The following is an 18,458-nucleotide window of genomic DNA, read 5'->3' on the forward strand; positions in this document are numbered from 1 at the left end:
TAGCCTTGTGCTGTTTCCTTTTTAAGTTGCAAGCTTCTGTTTTCTTGCTACTTTTAAGATTCTTTTTCTTTAATTTTTTGATGGATTTGTTATAAGGTACGTGTCTTGGAAAGAATCTCTAAGTTGCTTGTTTGGTGACCCATTTGCTTCAGGAGCTTGAATAACCAATTCTCTCCTCATCTTTGGGATATTCATTAAATACACTTTCTGCCCACCCCCCACCCCCAGTTTCCTTCTGGAATTCAATAATTTGGAAATTATTTCTTTTGAGGTTATGCCATCGATCACATCAGCTTCCCATCTTTTCCATTCTTTTTCTTTTCCTCTGCATGAATAATTTCAAAGTTCCTGTCTTCCAACTCACAGATTTCTTCTGCTCTTTCAGTCATTTTGAGTTTGATGCTCTCTATTATATTTTTTTTCATTTCATCCACTGTATTCTTCAGCTCCAGAATCTCTTTGGTTCTTTTTTTCGTATGATTTATACCTCTTTGTTAAACTTCTCATTTTGATTTTGTATTGTTTTCCTGATCTCATTAAATTGTCCTTCTGCATTTTCTTGTTGTGCATCCTTAAAACAGCTATTTGAATTCTTTATTGGTACATTACAGATCATCAATCATGTCTTTGAGATCAGTTACTGGAAGATTACTGTGATCCTTTGGTGATGTCAAGTTCCCTTGATTTTTCATGTTCCTAAAAGTTCTGCATTACCATCTTCACATTCGAAGTGGCAGTCAATCTCTCCAGTTTCTACTTACTATCTTTATGAAAGAAATCCTGTTCTTCAGCCTTGCTGGGGATTCTGAGGCTTTCTTGAATACACCTGCTCCATGTTTCTTGCTTCCTCTTAGGGACAGAATTCTTAAGCTTACTGCCTTCTCTAAGTCCTGCAACATACCAAGCCAAGTGCTGACAACTCTCTCAAAATTCAAAGCACAAATCTGTGGTCTCTCTCTGGCCAGCAGATTCTGGCTGGCTCTCTACACACATTCACTAGCTGTCTGAGAAAGCTCACTCTTACACCACTGTCAGGAGGGCACACAGGGTGCTGGCCAGAGGGCGAGGGGTGAGGTATGGAGGTTCCTGTGGGCCACCTGGGAAGAGTCACAGGTAAGGGATCCCCAGCCACTTGTGGGCTGGCTTCTTGATGGAGTCCACCTCCCAGTAGGATCTGCACTCTTTTACATCCAGCTCATGAGTCAGCACTCTGGATGGGGTGCGATAGAATGCGCCCCCATACAGCTGGGGAAAGCCAGGTACTCACTCAGCTGCTCTCATTTCCCCTCACAGTAGAGATCACAAGCTGAAAACATCTCTCATGGCCCTAAGCTGTGCTGCCTCAGGTAAGGGGTGTTGAGGGTAAAATCAAGTCATTCCCCTTGCCCTCTCCAACACATCTAATGTTTTTTTCTTTCCCTCCAACATTGTGCTGGAACTTCTCTGCTGGAAACATGAACTTTCACAAAGTCTCTCTCATTGTGGGTGACTGACCAAGACAGTATTTTCCAGGGGATTCCAGACTGCAGCCCAGAAGGGCTGGAGCCAGGCACAGGCCACATCCAGAACTGAGGTCTGTCTGTCTATTACTTAACAGACACAGGCAAGACTCCTCCCAGGTCCCTTAGCATTTGGTGCTGGATCCCAAAGTTCCCCCAAAGGCACTTCTGTCCATGGATGGATGCCAAATTGTTATGGTTGTGGTGGGGGTGGGGGGACAAAATTGAGAGACCTCTTATTCAGCCTCATTGCTGATGTCACTCAAAAGCCTAGGAGTGTTATATTAATGGAAGTTCCTCCACAAGGAAACAATAAAGTTGGGAAATGAGTATCCCTTGCCAACAATGAAGACAAAACACTGCTGATTTCAAAGCGAAGTACTAAGAGTGTATTTTCTTTCTTGTATAGCTTTTGTTTTCACAACAGCCAACATTCACTTTTCTTCTTACACAACTGGCCTTTGTTATATCAATATTCAACCTCCTTAGCTTCCCCCACCCCGCCGAAAAAGAGAGAAAAGAAAAGATGTCATGTCCTATCCTCTTTCTAGTTTCCTCTTTCTCTAGAAGCCTCCCTGCAGAGTCCCTTGCTCCAATATAAACTGATTAATCAGAGTTCAGAGGGTTAAGAACCCAACTAATATCCATGAGGAGGCGGGTTCGATCCCTGGCCTCACTCAGTGAGTTAAGGGTCTGGCATTGCTGTGGCTGTGGCATAGGCCATCAGCTGCAGCTCCAGTTTGATCCCTAGCCTAGGAACTTCCATATGCCACAGGTGTGGCCTTAAAAGACAAAAAAAGTTGAAAAATAAAAAATAAACTGGTAACTCTCCTGGCCTGATACAGTCTATCTTAGACTTTCCCTTTGACATTCTTCTGGATCCTAGACTAATTCATTTTCTGGGTTTACTTTCTCACTTACTGGAACATTATGTTAGATCATTTCCTGAGAAAGGATAAATAAAAGAAATTTTCTGAAAAGATAAGTTGTCTGGAATGTTTCTATAGTGCCCTCTCACTTGATTGCTACTTTGGCTGTGTACAGAAAGTTAAGAATCCTTCAAAAACATGGAAATGTTGCTTCTTTGTCTTCCAGAATTCAGTTCTCAATATCATCTCTTTATATGTGACCCACTTTGGCAGGTCAGAGAGTTTGTTTCTGGAAGCTATTAGGATTTTTCTTCACAAATACTCTGAAATTTCACACTTGCACTTCTCCACGTTCTTTCTCTAAATTAGAGATTTACATTTACTGCGCCATCAGCTCTTCTGGGTCTCCAACCAATTCCTTATAAGAAATCTTTTATATATAAACACACACATGTACACACACACACACACCCCTTATTGGTTATGTTTCTCTGGAGAACCCTGAGTAATATACTGATGGGTATTACTTATGCCCAAACCAAGAGCAAACAACCCAAAACAACTGACATGGTCAAATGCTGAGACTTTAGTGCACTGATCGGTAAGCAAAACTGCCATAGGCATAGGGAGAAGTGACCATTATCTTACTTCTATTAATTAAAGTCCATGCTAGTGGCTGTTATGTCCCCTGAAAATTCATATGTTAAAGCCCTAACCCACATATGGTGGTATCTGGAGATGTGTACAGAATTAGGGTTAGTTGAGGCCATGCTGGGGAAGACTTGGTCCAATGGGATTAGTGCCCCTCTGTGAAGAGACACCTGAGGAGAGACATTCATGTCTGTGCCTCATGAGATTCTGAACTGGTCCTAAACTCAACTGCAGAATCAGACTGCAGCAGCTTGGATCACCACGGAGCCATGGGTTCAATACCCGGCCTGGCGCAGTGGGTTAAAGGATCCAGTGTTGACACAGGTTGCTCAGATTCGATCCCTGACCGGGGAACTTCCACATGCTGTGAGTGCAGCCAAAAAAAAAAAAAAAAAAGAACCAAGTCTACAGACTTCAATGTTGGCTGTGAAATCCAAAACCACCCTGTTTCATTCCAACCCATCTCAGCCACAGTCCAGGGTCAGTTCTGCTCAGCCAGGAGCCCAAGTAATGAACAGAGAGCAGCCCTCATAGGTATCTGATGGGAGAACCACCTGTCCATGAAACTGGTAATAGGCCTGCTGTCTAAGAACCCAACTGTTGACCCTAAAGCACACCCTTGTCCCAGGGATATCCTCTCAAAAAAGGAACTGGAGATAGTTCCATCTACCCAGGGACTAGTCAGCTGCAATAAAAATATGTAACACTGAGAATTGCCTCATGGCTTGGCAGGTTAAGAATTCTATGTTGTCATTGCTGTGGCTCTGGATACAGCTAGGGCACATGTTTGATCCTTGGCCTGGGAACTTCAGCCTGCCACAGGAGCAGCCAAAAAAAAAAAAAAAAAAAAAAATGGGGGGACGTTAAGAATATGGCTGGTAACAAAGTAAATATATACAAATGAATTTTTTCCCACATTATCAATAATACCTGGTCAAAATATAAACAAAACAGCTTCTCTCATCAGTAAAAACCAATTAGAGAGAGTTCCCACTGTGGCTCAGTGGTTTACGAACCCTACTAGTATCCATGCAGACACGAGTTCGATCCCTGATCTCGCTGGTTAGTTAAGAAGCCAGCGTTGCTGTGAGCTGTGGTGTAGGCTGACAGCTACAGCTCCAATTCAATCCCTAACCTGGGAAATTCCATATGCCACGGGTGCAGCCCTAAAAAGCAATAAAAAATAAAAACCAATCAGAAAATGTAACATAAAAATTACAGGAATCCTCTAGCTGCCTAGCAGGTTAAGGCTCTGGCATTGTCATTGCTGTGGCTCAGGTTTGACCCCTGGCCCAGGAACTTCCGCACACCATGGGCATGACCCTAAAAAGAAACCTCAGGTTATATAACACATAACCCAATGAAGAAATCAGGATAGTAGAATCAGAGTTATTCTTAATTTTGTTACTGGCAGCTTTCTATTTTCCCAAATCTCTACAATAAATATCAATCTTCTTTTTTTTTTTTGTCTTTTCTAGGGCTGTACCCGCAGCAAATGGAGGTTCCCAGGCCAGGGGTCTAATCAGAGCTGTAGCCACCGGCCTACAGCAGAGCCACAGCAACGCGGGATCCAAGCAGCACACAGAATGCCGGATCCTTAACCCACAGCAACGCCGGATCCTTAACCTACTGAGCGAGGCCAGGGATCAAACCCAAGACCTCATGGTTCCTAGTCAGATTGTTAACCACTGAGCCACAATGAGAACTCCTCAATATTTTTGATAATCAGAAAAGAACCTCTCACTCTGTACACAGATTTTTCAAAATTTTTACAAATTTTACTTTGTCAACAGAAAATATTTTGACTACCTTCCCAACGTCACATCTAGTGCCTTCGTTCACCATGCCTGGATCTGGAACATCTGATCCAAGCTGGAAATCCACACCCCAACATTTGGTGCCTCTCCCAGGAGTCTGAATAATAGCAGGCACAATTCCAAATACAGGCATTTCTTGTACATTCTCACACTGAAGCTTTCCACACAAAGCATTCCTGGAAAGGCAGAGAAATAATGCAAACATAAGATGCATCCAGGGGCAATACAAAAGAAAAACTACATATTTTTGTTTAGAGACAGAGTTTATTGCCATTTAGCTGACAGGAATCTCAACAGAGAAAGTGTATGAGAGCACAGAGATCAAAGCAGCTCTTTAAATACAGCAGAAAAGAGAAGAGATAAGTGGATGTGAAGATGCAAGTCAGCGAGTTCCCGTTGTGGCCTAGCGGGTTATGAACCCAATCAGTATCCAAGAGAATGCGGGTTTGATCCCCGGCCTCGCTCAGTGGGTTAAGAACCCGGTGCTGCCACAAACCGTGGTGCAGGTAACAGGTGCTGTTTGCTTCCCACATTGCTGTGGCTGTGGTGTAGGCTGGCAGCTGAAGCTCCCTGGGAACTTCCATATGCCACAGGTGTGCCCCCCCCAAAAAAAAAATTGTTTTTAATTAAAAAGAGAGAGAGAGAGAAGAAACCACCAAACAAATCCAGAACATGGACCTCCCTTAAAGACCACTGACCCATTCATTTCCTCAGGTTACTGTCATTGAAAAGAAAAAATAAAGTGAAGAAGAATATTTTAGAAAAAAAATGACTTAAGTGACATGACAACTAAGTGTAATATATGATCCCTGGTTAAGTCCTCATATGAAAAAAAAAAAAATGCTATGAAAGACAATTTGAGACCCCCTTGCTGTACAGTGGGAAAATAAAAAAATAAAAAAAAAAAAGAAAGACAATTTGAGGCAACTGGAAAAATCTGAAATATTGACGAGAACTTACATGACATTAGGAGACTTAATTTTTGTTAGATATGACAATGGTATTAAGACTAGCCTTATATGTTGGGGACAATACTCAAGAATTTAAGAGTAATGCATTATAATGCTGATAATTTATTTTAAAATGGTTCAGTAGGACGTTCCCATATGGCACAGCGAGTTAAGGATCCAGCAATGCTGCAGCTGTGACTCAGGTTGAACAGCCCAGAAATTCCCACACACTGCGGGTATAGGCCAAGAGAAAAAAAAAGAAGGTCAGTAAAGTCTAGACAAAGTAGATATGATAAAATATTAACTATATTTTAATCCAGAATATATGGGGATGAATCATACTGTTCTTTATACTTCTCTATACATTTAAATTTTTTTCTTTTCAAAAATTTAACAAGTGATTTAGTGTAAGAATGCTCAAGGAGAGTTCCCTGGTGGCCTAGCCAGTCAAGGATTCAGCATTGTCACTGCTGTGGCACAGGTTTGGTCCCTGGCCTGGGACCTTCCAAATGCCACCGGGTATGGCCAAAAAGAAAAACAGGTTCAAGGATGTATTGTATAACACAGGGAATACAGCCAATATTTAGAATGACTATAAATGGAAAGGAAATTTTTTAAATTGTATAGAATAAAAAATTTTTAAGAAATACTTTAAAACATTTAAAAAATAAAATCAGAAATAATATAAATAAATAAATAAATAATTTATAAAGAGGACACTATGCACTGAGTGAGAAAACAGCTCTTCTGGTGCAATGGAACAATACCATGTACACAGCAGGGGGTGGGAGTAAGACTGCACGTGTGCATAATGAAACTCTGGAAAGAGACAGGAAACTAAAAGACACACCCTGGGGATAGGGTGGGAACAGGAAAAAAGGAATGGAAGCCACATTTTCTCAATATACTTTTATATATTTCTGAACAACAAATTAAACAATTATTTACAAATTAATTGAAAACGAAAATGAAATACCTTTTGATGTTACAAATTGGAAAAGCATTTTTTTGCTTTTCCTCCCCCACCCCCACGAAGCTACAGCTTGTGGCAACCCCAGATCCTTAACCCACTGAGGGAGGAGGACAGGGATTGTACTTTGTCCTCATGGTTACTAGTCAGATTCATTTCTGCTGAGCCACGATGGGAACTCCATTTTTTTTCTTTTTTGTATAGCTTCACCTTCTGCATACGTAAGTTCCCAGACCAGGGATTGAACCCATGCCTCCATAGTGACCTGAGCTGCTGTAGTCAGATTCTTAAGCCATTGTGCCACAGCAGAACTCAGAAAAGTATTTTTTAAGACAATACTCTGACACTGATGAGGAGGCAGTGGAAGCATAAGTCAGTTAAACATTCTGAAGGTCAGTTTGGAAGCATCTATGAAGAGCCTTAAAATTATCTTCCATATTCTGTGACTGGCAAGAATCTACTAAGGAAATAATCAGAGAAACAAATACTTAAGCTGAATTTATCACAGCCTTGTTTAAAATAACCAATTACTGATATGAAAAACTGAATCACTTCACTGTGCAAAAGAAATTAACACAACATGGTAAAGCAACTACACTTCAATAAAGAGTTTGAAAATTAAAAAAAAAAAAATTACCAGAAACAACTTACATTTCTAGCATAAGGAAATGGTTAAAAGAAGCTGGGTATATCCTATAAATGCTCTTAATATAGTAGAAAGTGAATACATCAACTCATAAAACAGTAGAAATCATACTGTGCAATTTTGTCTATATATACAGACATGGCTCTCGGAGTACAAATACATATATGTATATACATCTATGATGCACATATATGTGTTTATGAATGTCTATATATGTGAGAAGGAAATACAACAAAAATTTAACAAAGCATTTCTGGATCTCAGGACCATACAGAGAGAGATATTATGGATGACTTTTATTTATAATTCTGTAATATCATTAATTTTTTACAATATGCAAATGTCATAGAAACAAAAAGGTTTTTAATTTGTCACTTGAAAATTAAATAGAGCTAGAAGCAAATAATGAAGTCCAGAATTAATTCTGCAGATAGCTTTAGCTGTGGGTTTAACAGCATAATTTTTTAATGAAAGGAAAAGGAATAAAAGTATTTCTTTGGGGTTCTTATGTAGAACAAGGATAAAGCAAAGTAGGATTCTATAAGCCATTAAATTTTGGACAAGTAATGGCAAAAGGCATGAACAATCATACCCTCTGTATTTAGGTGTTGCAAAATTAAAGGTCTGAAAAGTTAGATAATTAAAGAGGAAAGGAGCTGTAAAAGGTACTAAAGATGACCAGTCTTTTATATTCTTTTATGACTTTGCCTCCACTTACAAGGAGCTGTAAAAGATACTAATTACAAGGAGCTGTAAAAGATACTAAAGACGACCAGTCTAACAGTCTTTTACATTCTTTTATGACTTTGCCTCCACTTACCCAGTGGCACACTTCTTATATTCATTGCCAGAGAAACCACAATTGCCAAATCGGTCACCTTTGGAATTCACATCAATGAAACAATCTCTTGGGGCAGCCTTAGCTTCTGTAATATTAAAAAACAAAACAAAACAAAACACTTTTTTTTTCAGTTATGGTAATTTAATTCAGAAATAAAAGTATTCCCTACCACAGTCCCTATGCTTGGATGATTGCCTCAATATCTTTGAAAAAGTTTCAGGACCCACAGATAAAACATATTGTTCTACATTTTATAATTAACAATAAAATGTAAAAGTAAAACTAAATGATACTTCAAAGTTAGTCAGAGAGTTCCCACTATGGCACAGTGGGTTAAGAATCTGACTGCACTGGTTCAGGTCACTGAGGAGGTGCAGGTTCAATCCCCAGCCTGGAATAGTGGATTAAAGGATCCAGTGTTGCTGCAGCTGTGGCACAGGTTGCAGCTCCAGCTCAGATTTAATCCCTGGCCTGAGAACTTCCACATGCGGTAATGTGTTTCAAAAAAAAAAAAAAAAAGTTACCCTGGACTGAAACGCTCAGGCCCTAAAAGAAGTGTGATTAAACAAGATGAAATTCTAAATAAATTAAAAACCATGCACAGTATGGTAGCTCTTTTATCACATTAATTCCCATTGCTCCCAAACACAGATCTACAGTACCCCTGGTTAGCTCAGGAAAGGAACGGTTGGTGAAAATAGAGTCAGCTTTTTAAAAATATCTACAATATAGGGATGCTTAATTTAGGTATTAATTAGATTGACAAATGGCCATGACAGCTGATAAAATATCAATCCATTCTTGGTTTCTTATACTTTATGTATGTATCACTTAATGTTCAATTTTTTCACTTAATTATACATTCCTAAAAATATTTTATTTGGAGTTATTGTGAAGCCAAAATAGCAATACTTCCTATCTGATAATGGAAATTCACATGTCGATTTTACACATCTATGTTTAAATATTTAATTTAGGGAGTTCCCGTTGTGGCTCAGTGGTTAACGAATCTGACTAGGAACCATGAGGTCTTGGGTTCAATCGCTGGCCTTGCTCAGTGCACTAAGGATCTGGCGTTGCCATGAGCTGTGGTGTAGGTCACAGACATGGCTCAGATCCTGCGTTGCTGTGGCTCTGGCATAGGCTGGCGGCTACAACTCCGATTAGACCCCTAGCCTGGGAACCTCCATATGCCGCAGGTGCAGCCCTAGAAAAGGCAAAAAAAAAGAAAAAAATTTAGTTTAAAAGAAATGGATGTGGGATAAAAGGAGATGGAGCAAAAAAAAGAGGCAGAGGATCAAGTAATATGAAAATGGATGCAGGATACTTGCAGAGGATAAGTGTCACATGGCAACAACCTGGCAAAGCCCTTCCACAGAAGAGAAATAGCTGTAAAAATTCTAGATTATCTCCAAATAAAACAATAACTGTGGTTCCTTTAGTCCTAGACTCTTTTGCAGGCCTCTAAGAAAACAACATATTTGGTAGATAATAGCATTTACTTCACTAAAATGCCTATCTGTAATTACTTTTTTGGTCTACAATAACCTGTCCTATTACTTCACTAAAATGCCTACCTTCCATCAGAAGTTCACACATCTCTACCATGTGTGCCATGACTTTGACCAACCAAAATAAGTCCCATTTCATGTTTAGATAGTCTCTCCTCAGACTCTTATCTGATCCAGGTCCCCAGGACCCCCTCCCTGGGTTCAATTCATGTGCTAGAACAGTTCACAGAATTCAGAAAAACACCTTCCTCTCTAGATTACTGGTTTACTATAAAAGAATACAATTCAGGAAGGGCCAGAAGGGAGAGATGCAGAGGGCAAGGTGTGGGGAACAGGCTCCAAGGTCCCAGGCCCTCTCTAGTGTGACACCCTCCCTGCCTCTCCATGTGTTCCATGCCAGAAGCTCTCCAAACTCTGTCCTTTGGGGTCATTGGAAGGCTTCATTACAGAGGCATGATTGATGAAATCACTGGCCATTGGTGATTAACTCAATGTCCAGCCCCTCTTAGCTTCCCCGAGGTCCCCAGAGAGGGGTTGAAATTTCTAACTTCTAGGTTTGTTGCTTTTGGGGGGGGGGGGGGGTCCTGAGGCATCTGTAAGTTTCCAGACCAAGAATTGATCCTGCACCACAGCAGCAATCTGAGCAACAGCAGTGACAATGCTGGATCCTTAACCCACTGGGCCATAGGAGAACTTCCAGCTTCTAATGGCAGGGTTAGTTCCTTGGCAACCAGCCCCATCCTTAGGTTATTACCCATGGGCTTTCCAAGTCACTTCACTGACATAACAAAAGATACTTTGTGGCTCTTATTAATTGGGAAATTCTATGGCTTTTAGGAGCTCATACCAGGAACTGGACAAAGACCGCATTTTTCTTAAATTATAAATCATAATATCACTAGTCAACACTGCTCTATCTAAACTTATAATTAATCCATATTAAAATTATAGAAAATGAACGTGAGTAGGTTGAGAGTTGAGAAGTGTTGAGAGAAGGTAGGAAATTAAATTCTTTCTCATCCTTCATAGTGAAAAATTAACAGTTAATATCTTGAATGGAAAAATCAAAAAGTAGCATTACTAAGAGATTGTCTGAAGACCTGGAGACAGTCTCAAGAACAAAATAATCAGCGAGAAAAGGTAAAAGTGGTTGCCTCAAGGGATGGGGATGTTATGTGGGAATATATTTTTTCAGAAACCTTGTGAATAATTGGGCTCTTTAATCTGTTGTATGTATAACTTTGATAAAAATGAAAAACTGAAGAAGAGACACAAAAAAATAAAAAGATGTATTAAATACTATTAGTAAAAGAATGGATTCCACTTATAGAATGGAATACTCTAATGCTCTATGATCAAAATATAGCAACACAAGATGGATCTCAAAAACATTTTGAGTGAACAATGAAAACAGAAGACCCATAGGAATATTCCCATACTATTTATAGGAATTTATTAAAACTAGAACATGACACTGTGCATATAATACATATTATATATACTTAATGTTAACATACAGGATAGAGAGACTAAAGAGAAAGTAAAAGCAAAAATTATCCACTGAACTTGGACACATCAAATTCATGACCATGACTGCCAACAGAGAAAGGAGACAGAAGAGAGGAAATGGGTGAACTTCAATCTTTTTTTTTTTTCTTTTCATGGTCGCATCTACACTGTATGGCAGTTCCCAGGCCAGAAATCAAATCAGAGCTGCAGCCACAGCCATAGCAACACTGGATCTTAGCCCCATCTGTGAACTACACCACAGCTTGAGGCAATGCTGGATCCTTAACCCACTGAGTGAGGCCAGGGATCGAACCTGCATCCTCAGATAGACAACGTCAGGTCTTTAACCCAATGAGCTACGGGAACTCCTGAACTTCAATTTTAACAATAATGTTTGATTTCCATTTTTAACAAAAACTAAAAAAATAAAATAAAAGCAATCGATATAAATAAAATATCTTACTTGAGCCAAAGATGACTTGACACTGAGCATCATAATACTGGCACATGCCATTGTAACAATAGGCTTTGTTATTCTGGCAAGGATATCCATTCTGAATAAAAACATCTGGCTGGCAAAACTGAGAAGAACCATTGCAATACTCTGGAACGTCACATTCATTGGTTTTTCCTCGGCACAAAGTACCTCCTGGAAGGAACTAAGGTCATAGGGTTGAAATTGCACAAGAATATCAGGAAAATTCCCACAAATTAATCAAATTATAAAAAGTTCTAACAAAACCCAAAGATTAACTATCCCAATAGAAAAGGAAACAAAGGTTGATAATAGGCAATTCATGAAAATCATGAGATATGGAAAATGAAAAAGCATAGTCTCACTGATAGCCAGAAGAAATGCAAATAAAACAAAGATATAAAAGCACTTTATACCTATCAAAAAAATCTGGATGATAACACTGGCTAGCAACCAACGTTAGTACAAGGAAATAAGTATGATGATTACACTGTATAACCAATACTGTGTACAGTACTGATTATACCAGCAAATATAGACTGGCACATTTGTAGAAGAATATAAAATGTGTGTCAAAAATTTTCACACGCATACTCTGTCCCAACCATTCCACTTAATAAACAAAAATTGGAAGCAACCTAAAGGTTTTGAGCATCGTTAACTGACCAGATAAAGAAATTATGGTACAGCCATATACAGTAATACTAGCTATACAACCTTGTAGAAAATGAATGGAAGAGAAAGTCCATGGAATCTTATTGAAAAAAGTAGGTGTAAAAACATGTATAGCCATGTTTACCCACTTAAGAACATTCTCTCTCACACTCACACTTGTATAGGAAAAAGTGACTAAATTAGTAACAAATTATCAACAATGACAACCTGAAGAGAGTAAAATGATAGAGGGTATTTCAGTGTCTACATTCTATATTTTGGTATTGTTGATTTTAATTTAAAAAAAAAAACTTGGATCACTCTTAAAATCAGGGAAAAAAAATGTTTCTACTTAGGAAAAAAATCTCACAATAGACCATTTGTCCTAAAAGAACATGATACAAAATTGCAAACAAGTGGCATAAAATTTTTCATGTAATCATGCAATCAAAAAGAGTACTCTCTTACAAATCAGAGAAAACCGATTTTGATACATGCATATTTTCCTTTTTTCTATTTTTTTTTCCCCAATAGGGAGGAATTCCCTACCCAACAGTCTTGACAACAGTCGCCATATGCACACTCAGCAGATGATTTAAGTTTACATGTACTTCCTTCACAACAAGGGTCCAATTCACACTCCTGTGAAAAGAAAATGACTGTCAAAGAAGAAATGAAGTATTTCATCAATGCTCATTAATAAAACACTCATCTTAGACCTATGCTTCTCTCTTTTCTATAGTTCCTTGAATTCTGCTTGTCCCCACAAAAAGGGGGAACAAATATCCCCACTCCCTCCCATCAGGTGACCGCAGGACAATTACCTATCAGATGTCACTGAACATTTCTCCTTGCTTATCTGGCTTCCCCTTAAAAGATTCTGCTTACCTCTGTTTACCCCCACCTTTACCCTATAAAAGAAAAACCTTTTTGTTTGATTCTGAGAGGCTTCTAGATTTCTAAGATCAGCACGTTCTCCCTGTTACAATAGTCTTTCTTCTGAATAAAGCCTTCTCTTATCTAAGTCCGAATTGGGGGGGGGGGGGGGAATTGCATTCAATTATATTTCAATAAAGCTGTTACTTTTTTTTTTTTTTCAAAAATACTGTGCAAGACAGACAGATGGCTTCATAAAAGAAAATCAGGAAATACAATGTTGTGTGGAAATTTTGTTTATGTGTGAAAGTACCACTTTATTTATTTTTTTTTTCTCTTTTTTGGCCACACCATGGCATATGGAAGTTCCCGGGCCAGGGATCATATCCCAGCCACAGCTGTAACCTACACCACAGCTGTGGTAACACCAGATCCCTAACCTACTGCACTAGGCTGGGGATCAAACCTTTGCCTCCTCAGAGACACACCAGATCCTTAACCCTCTGCACCACAAGAGAACTCCAAAACATATAAAATGTCTAAGGAGAACGCCTAGAAAAAAGGGCCTGGGCATTCTAACAGTATAATGTTAATTTAGAGATTAATATTATAAGGTCATGAGGTCTTATTTTCCCCATTTGAAAATGAGACTATAGAAAAATCAACACTTAGGGTTACTGTGAGGATTATACCATGTAAAATATTTAGCAGAGGTCCCTGACCTTCAGCAACAGTGAGGGAAGGCCCATCACAACTCCATCATAAAACACAGACTGTCTTTCTAGACTGCGATATCTTCTGGCAAAAGCCAGGTGTATGTGGTCAGGTAAAGGAGAAGCAGCAGCACTTGTGGGAAAGACAGAGAATACAGTAAAGCTTACACACACTTAAACAAATTTCTTTAGAATTTAAATTTAAATTTTTTAATTTTTAAAATTTAATTTAAAAAGGTTTTCCTCCTAAGCCTTGTCTAGGAGGGCTTAACTAGGCTACTCTGAGAGAATGGCTGAGATATAGGACAATAATAATAAAGGTGGGCATGGACTTACAGCAATAAGTGTGGGTAATGGGTGTGATAAAGTCAGAGACCACTAGGTGAGCTGAAGGTTAATAAAGGGAGAATGCTAATTTGAGCAGCAAGAACTTTATTAATGAAGAACTCTGGAGAATGGGCCAGCTTCACTTTACTATTAAAATGAGGTCGAATACATTTTATAAAAAAATGAGGTCAACTGAAAAAATGTTTCTGTAATGGCAGTGCTAGAATGGTAAAAGCTCACAAGTAAAGAGCCAAATGAAACACTGGTTCTTTAAAATAAATAAAAGACCCAATAACCATAACAGAAATGGTCAGAAGGTAGCAAAAACAGAAGAATAAATATGCCTTCCTAGACAACAGAACAGATGACGTCATTGGCTATGTTCTATGACCAATCCCAGAGACATACCCCCAACAAACAAAATACCAATCCTCATTGTACCCCTCAATTCTATTTCAGCTCCCACGCCAGCATTGCCCAAACTGAGCTATTTAATTTTTTTGCAAATCCCAAGGTAATTTCGCAAAGCAACCATCACACATTGAACTGACCTTTGGAGTACCACAGTCACACTCTTCCCCTGGGTCCACCAGTTTATTACCACAGAAAGGAGCACTATAGGCCTCATCAGGCTTTGGAATATTCAGAAGGCAGTTTCCACCTTTATTTAAAGTTAACTTCTCAAAGTCTTCTGCACTGCAAGTGCTAAAGTTCCTGGAACCACTGCAATAAACATTACGAGAAAGATCTTAAGACATAGCGATCATTCACTTTGACAATTTAAAATCACATCTTCAACCAGCAAGAAATGAATATTTAAAATGGCAGAGAACTCTACCCAGTATTCTCGTATAATCCACGTGGGAAAAGATTCTGAGAATGGATATGCGCCTATGTATGACTGGGTCACTTTGTTGTACAGCAGAAATTATCGCAACATGGTACATTATATACTTCAATAAAACTTTAAAAAAAAAATTAACAGCAGAAAAATTTGAGTTCCCTGGTGGCTCAGTGGGTTAAGGATCAGGTGTCACCATGCGGTGGCTCAGGTTCAACCCTGGCCCAGGAACTTCCACATGCCATTGGTGCAGCCAAAAACTAAATAAATAATCAAAGTCTCCTTTGTTTCTCAGGGAATGATTACATACTCTAGTTTGACATTTCCACCTGACGTTCATTACACTCCCGAAGTCCCTCCTAAAAACCTGCTCTGCCCCAAGGCTTCCCTGTGTTAATGATACTGCCTTCCTTCTAGTAACTCAGGACAAAAATCTCCATCACCCTTGACTTCTATTTTCTCACACTCTTCACCTTCATGGCTATTTCTTTAAGATCCCATGGGAGGCTCACAGAAATCCACTTAATGATGATGATGGACCAGCCTGATGACAGTGAAAGCAGTTAAGAAGGGCCTGGATTATTTATATGTTTTAAAGAAACAACCACAAAGGGAAAAAGAAATGGAAGTTCCCAGGCCAAGGATCGAATCTGAGGTAATGCTGAATCCTCAGCCCACTGCACCAGGGGATGCAACCAGCATCTCTACAAAGACAAGCCAGACCATTAACCCACTGCGCCATAGCAGGAACTCCCCCTCCCATCTTGAAAAAGAAAAATCTGTCCTGACCACATTTCTTTAGTACTTGCTCTCTTCCCTGGGGGCTAACTTCCTTCTTAGCTCCTTTCAGTACTCAGTCGAACATCACATCAAGGACGCTTACTCTGACTATGAATTTTATGCGAATTGACCTCTCCCAGTACCATGAGCCGGGCCGTCCCACTCTTCCAATCCTGCTCTATTTATTTTCTATAGCACTTATTACCTTCTAAAATTCTGTATTATTGATGTATTGATTACGTTAATAGTTTGTCTTCCTCCAGTAAAATGGAAACTATGCAAAGCAAGCGTCTGTCTTATTCACTGAGATAATCACTGAGGTATCCAAGTACCTTAAAAAGAGTGGCAGATAGTCAGCACTCCATAATATTTGATGAGTGAATGAATAAAGTATGAGTCTGCTCCTCATTGCTTCCTACACCTTTCTTTAGGGCCACAAGTGCAACATATGGAAGTTCCCAGGCTAGGGGTCAAATTGGAGGGGCAGCTGCCAGCCTATGACACAGCCACAGCAAAGTGGGCTCCAAGCTGTATCTGCGACCTACCTCACAGCTCATGGAAATACCAGATCCTTAACTCACTGAGCGAGGCCAGGGATAGAACCTGTGTCCTCATGGATACTATTTGGGTTGGCTACTGCTGAGCCACCACAAGAACTCCCCCACACCATTCTAAATTCCACTATAACACTATTTTATGGCAACCCCTCCTTATCTCCAAATGCTCCTTTCTTCACCTTAGTCTCCAATTGTGTATTGCTGATTATTTATTCCTTGTTCCCTGAATTCATGATTCATGTCTTCCTCAACTCCACTACCAATGAAAGCAAATATTAAAAATATTAAATTTACTTCCCTCTCCTACAGGAAATCTTTTACAAACAAGACTTTTCTGGTGAATTGCCTTTTTTTTTTTTTTTTTACTAAATATAGTTCTTTCATAGCACTATTCTTTTTTTTTTTTTTTTGTCTTTTTGCCATAGCACTATTCTGATTCATCAGCAGACTATGTGCTCAAAAGCAGATAAACTTTCCCATAAATTTTGCCTGAGTGCTTCCTTTTACACCAGGATGTAATTAGAATTATACTCTCAGCTCTGAAGATAAAGGGCTGGCTCAGAGAAGGTTGTGTTATTTTTTTCAGTGTTCCAGGAGCTGGAGGAGTGTAGGAGAACGAATGGACACTTGGAGTCATGGCTATTCTCCCTATGTTTATTAAATATAAACATCTTGCTTTTTTTTAATTTACTATATTTTTTTATAAATTTCTTTATGGCCATACCCAAGGAATATGAAAGTTCCCAGGCCAGGGATTGGATCCAAGCCTCAGCTGCAATAATGCTGGATCCTTTAACCCACTCCCAGACCGGGGATCAAAACCTGCACCTCCGTGGCTACCTGAGCTGCTGCAGTCTGATTCATAACCCACTGCACCACAGCAGGAACTCCAAGATGAACATCTTTCATATCTCTTTTTCTCTCTGGCTCAGCTTCTACTCCACATATGCACAGTGGCTGTGTCCACCTCTCTGCTGAACACTACTGCCTACTAAATTAGGAAGGAACTCTGCTGCACCGCAATTAATCTTCATCAAAAAGAAGCTGAACAACCTAGCAGTTTTTATTCATCCTTAGATCCTCTATTATAATTATTTTGAACCCTGGCAAAGGAAGAGGTTCTAAGATCATAGGTTCTGGACCCAGACCTCCTGACTTCAAACCCCAGCTTCACCACTTACTTAGATGTGACCTCAGTTTTCCCCTCCATCAACAGAGACAAAGTACCTACATGTCATCACGTTGTTGAACATTAAGTGATTAATACCTTTTAGGTGCTTAGAATAGTATCTGATACAGAAAAAGAGTTTAGAAGTTCCCTGGTGGCCTAGTGGTTAATGATCTGGTGTTGTCACTGCTGTGGCTTAGGTTTGATCCCAGGCCCAGAAACCTCCACATGGGAAAAAAAAAAAAAAGAGAGAGTGCAATAAATGTTAATTCTTCTTTTTCCTCATCTTTTTCTTGCCTCCCGCCTTTATTTATAAAATTGAGGATGCAAGGAGTTCCCATCATGGCTCAGCAGTAACAAATCCAGCTAGTATCCATGAGAACAGGAGTTCAAACCCTGGCCTTGCTCAGTGTGTTAAGGATCCAGTGTTGCAGTGAGATGTAATATAGATCGAAGACGTGGCTTGGGCCCCCCAGTGCTGTGGCTGTGGTGTAGGCCAGCAGCTGCAGCTCCAATTCAACACCTAGCCAGGGAATTTCCATATGCCTCGGGTGCAGCCCTAAAAGAAAAAAAAAAAAAAAAAATTGAGGATGTTAGCGGGAATATTGAGGATGTTAGCGGGAATATGTCAGGATTTCTTTTTTTTTTTTTTCCCCTTTTTCTTTTTCGGCCTCCCTGTGACATAGGGAGTTCCCAGGTCAGGGTTCAGATCCAAGCTGCAGTTGCAGTCTACACTGTGGTTGTGGCAATGCTGGATCCTTTAACCCATCATGCCACGCCGGGGATCAAACTGGCCTCGAGACG

The 18,458-nt window shown here is 39.6% G+C and overlaps 1 protein-coding gene across 2 annotated transcripts in view; it reads right to left on the reverse strand.

Moving 5' to 3' along the window:
- ADAM9 (ADAM metallopeptidase domain 9) overlaps nucleotides 1-18,458 on the reverse strand; it is a 77,955-nt gene that overhangs the window by 19,471 nt on the left and 40,026 nt on the right. For both annotated transcript variants that reach the window (XM_001925664.5, XM_021075120.1), the window contains exons 12-16: nucleotides 14,860-15,031; nucleotides 12,942-13,034; nucleotides 11,727-11,922; nucleotides 8,223-8,328; nucleotides 4,829-5,012 (exon numbers count right to left, since the gene is read on the reverse strand). In XM_001925664.5, coding sequence (XP_001925699.2) covers nucleotides 4,829-5,012; nucleotides 8,223-8,328; nucleotides 11,727-11,922; nucleotides 12,942-13,034; nucleotides 14,860-15,031 — 751 coding nt within the window. The remainder of the gene's footprint in view (nucleotides 1-4,828; nucleotides 5,013-8,222; nucleotides 8,329-11,726; nucleotides 11,923-12,941; nucleotides 13,035-14,859; nucleotides 15,032-18,458) is intronic.

Source organism: Sus scrofa, chromosome 15 (assembly GCF_000003025.6).
Source record: "Sus scrofa isolate TJ Tabasco breed Duroc chromosome 15, Sscrofa11.1, whole genome shotgun sequence".
Lineage (NCBI taxonomy): Eukaryota > Metazoa > Chordata > Mammalia > Artiodactyla > Suidae > Sus > Sus scrofa.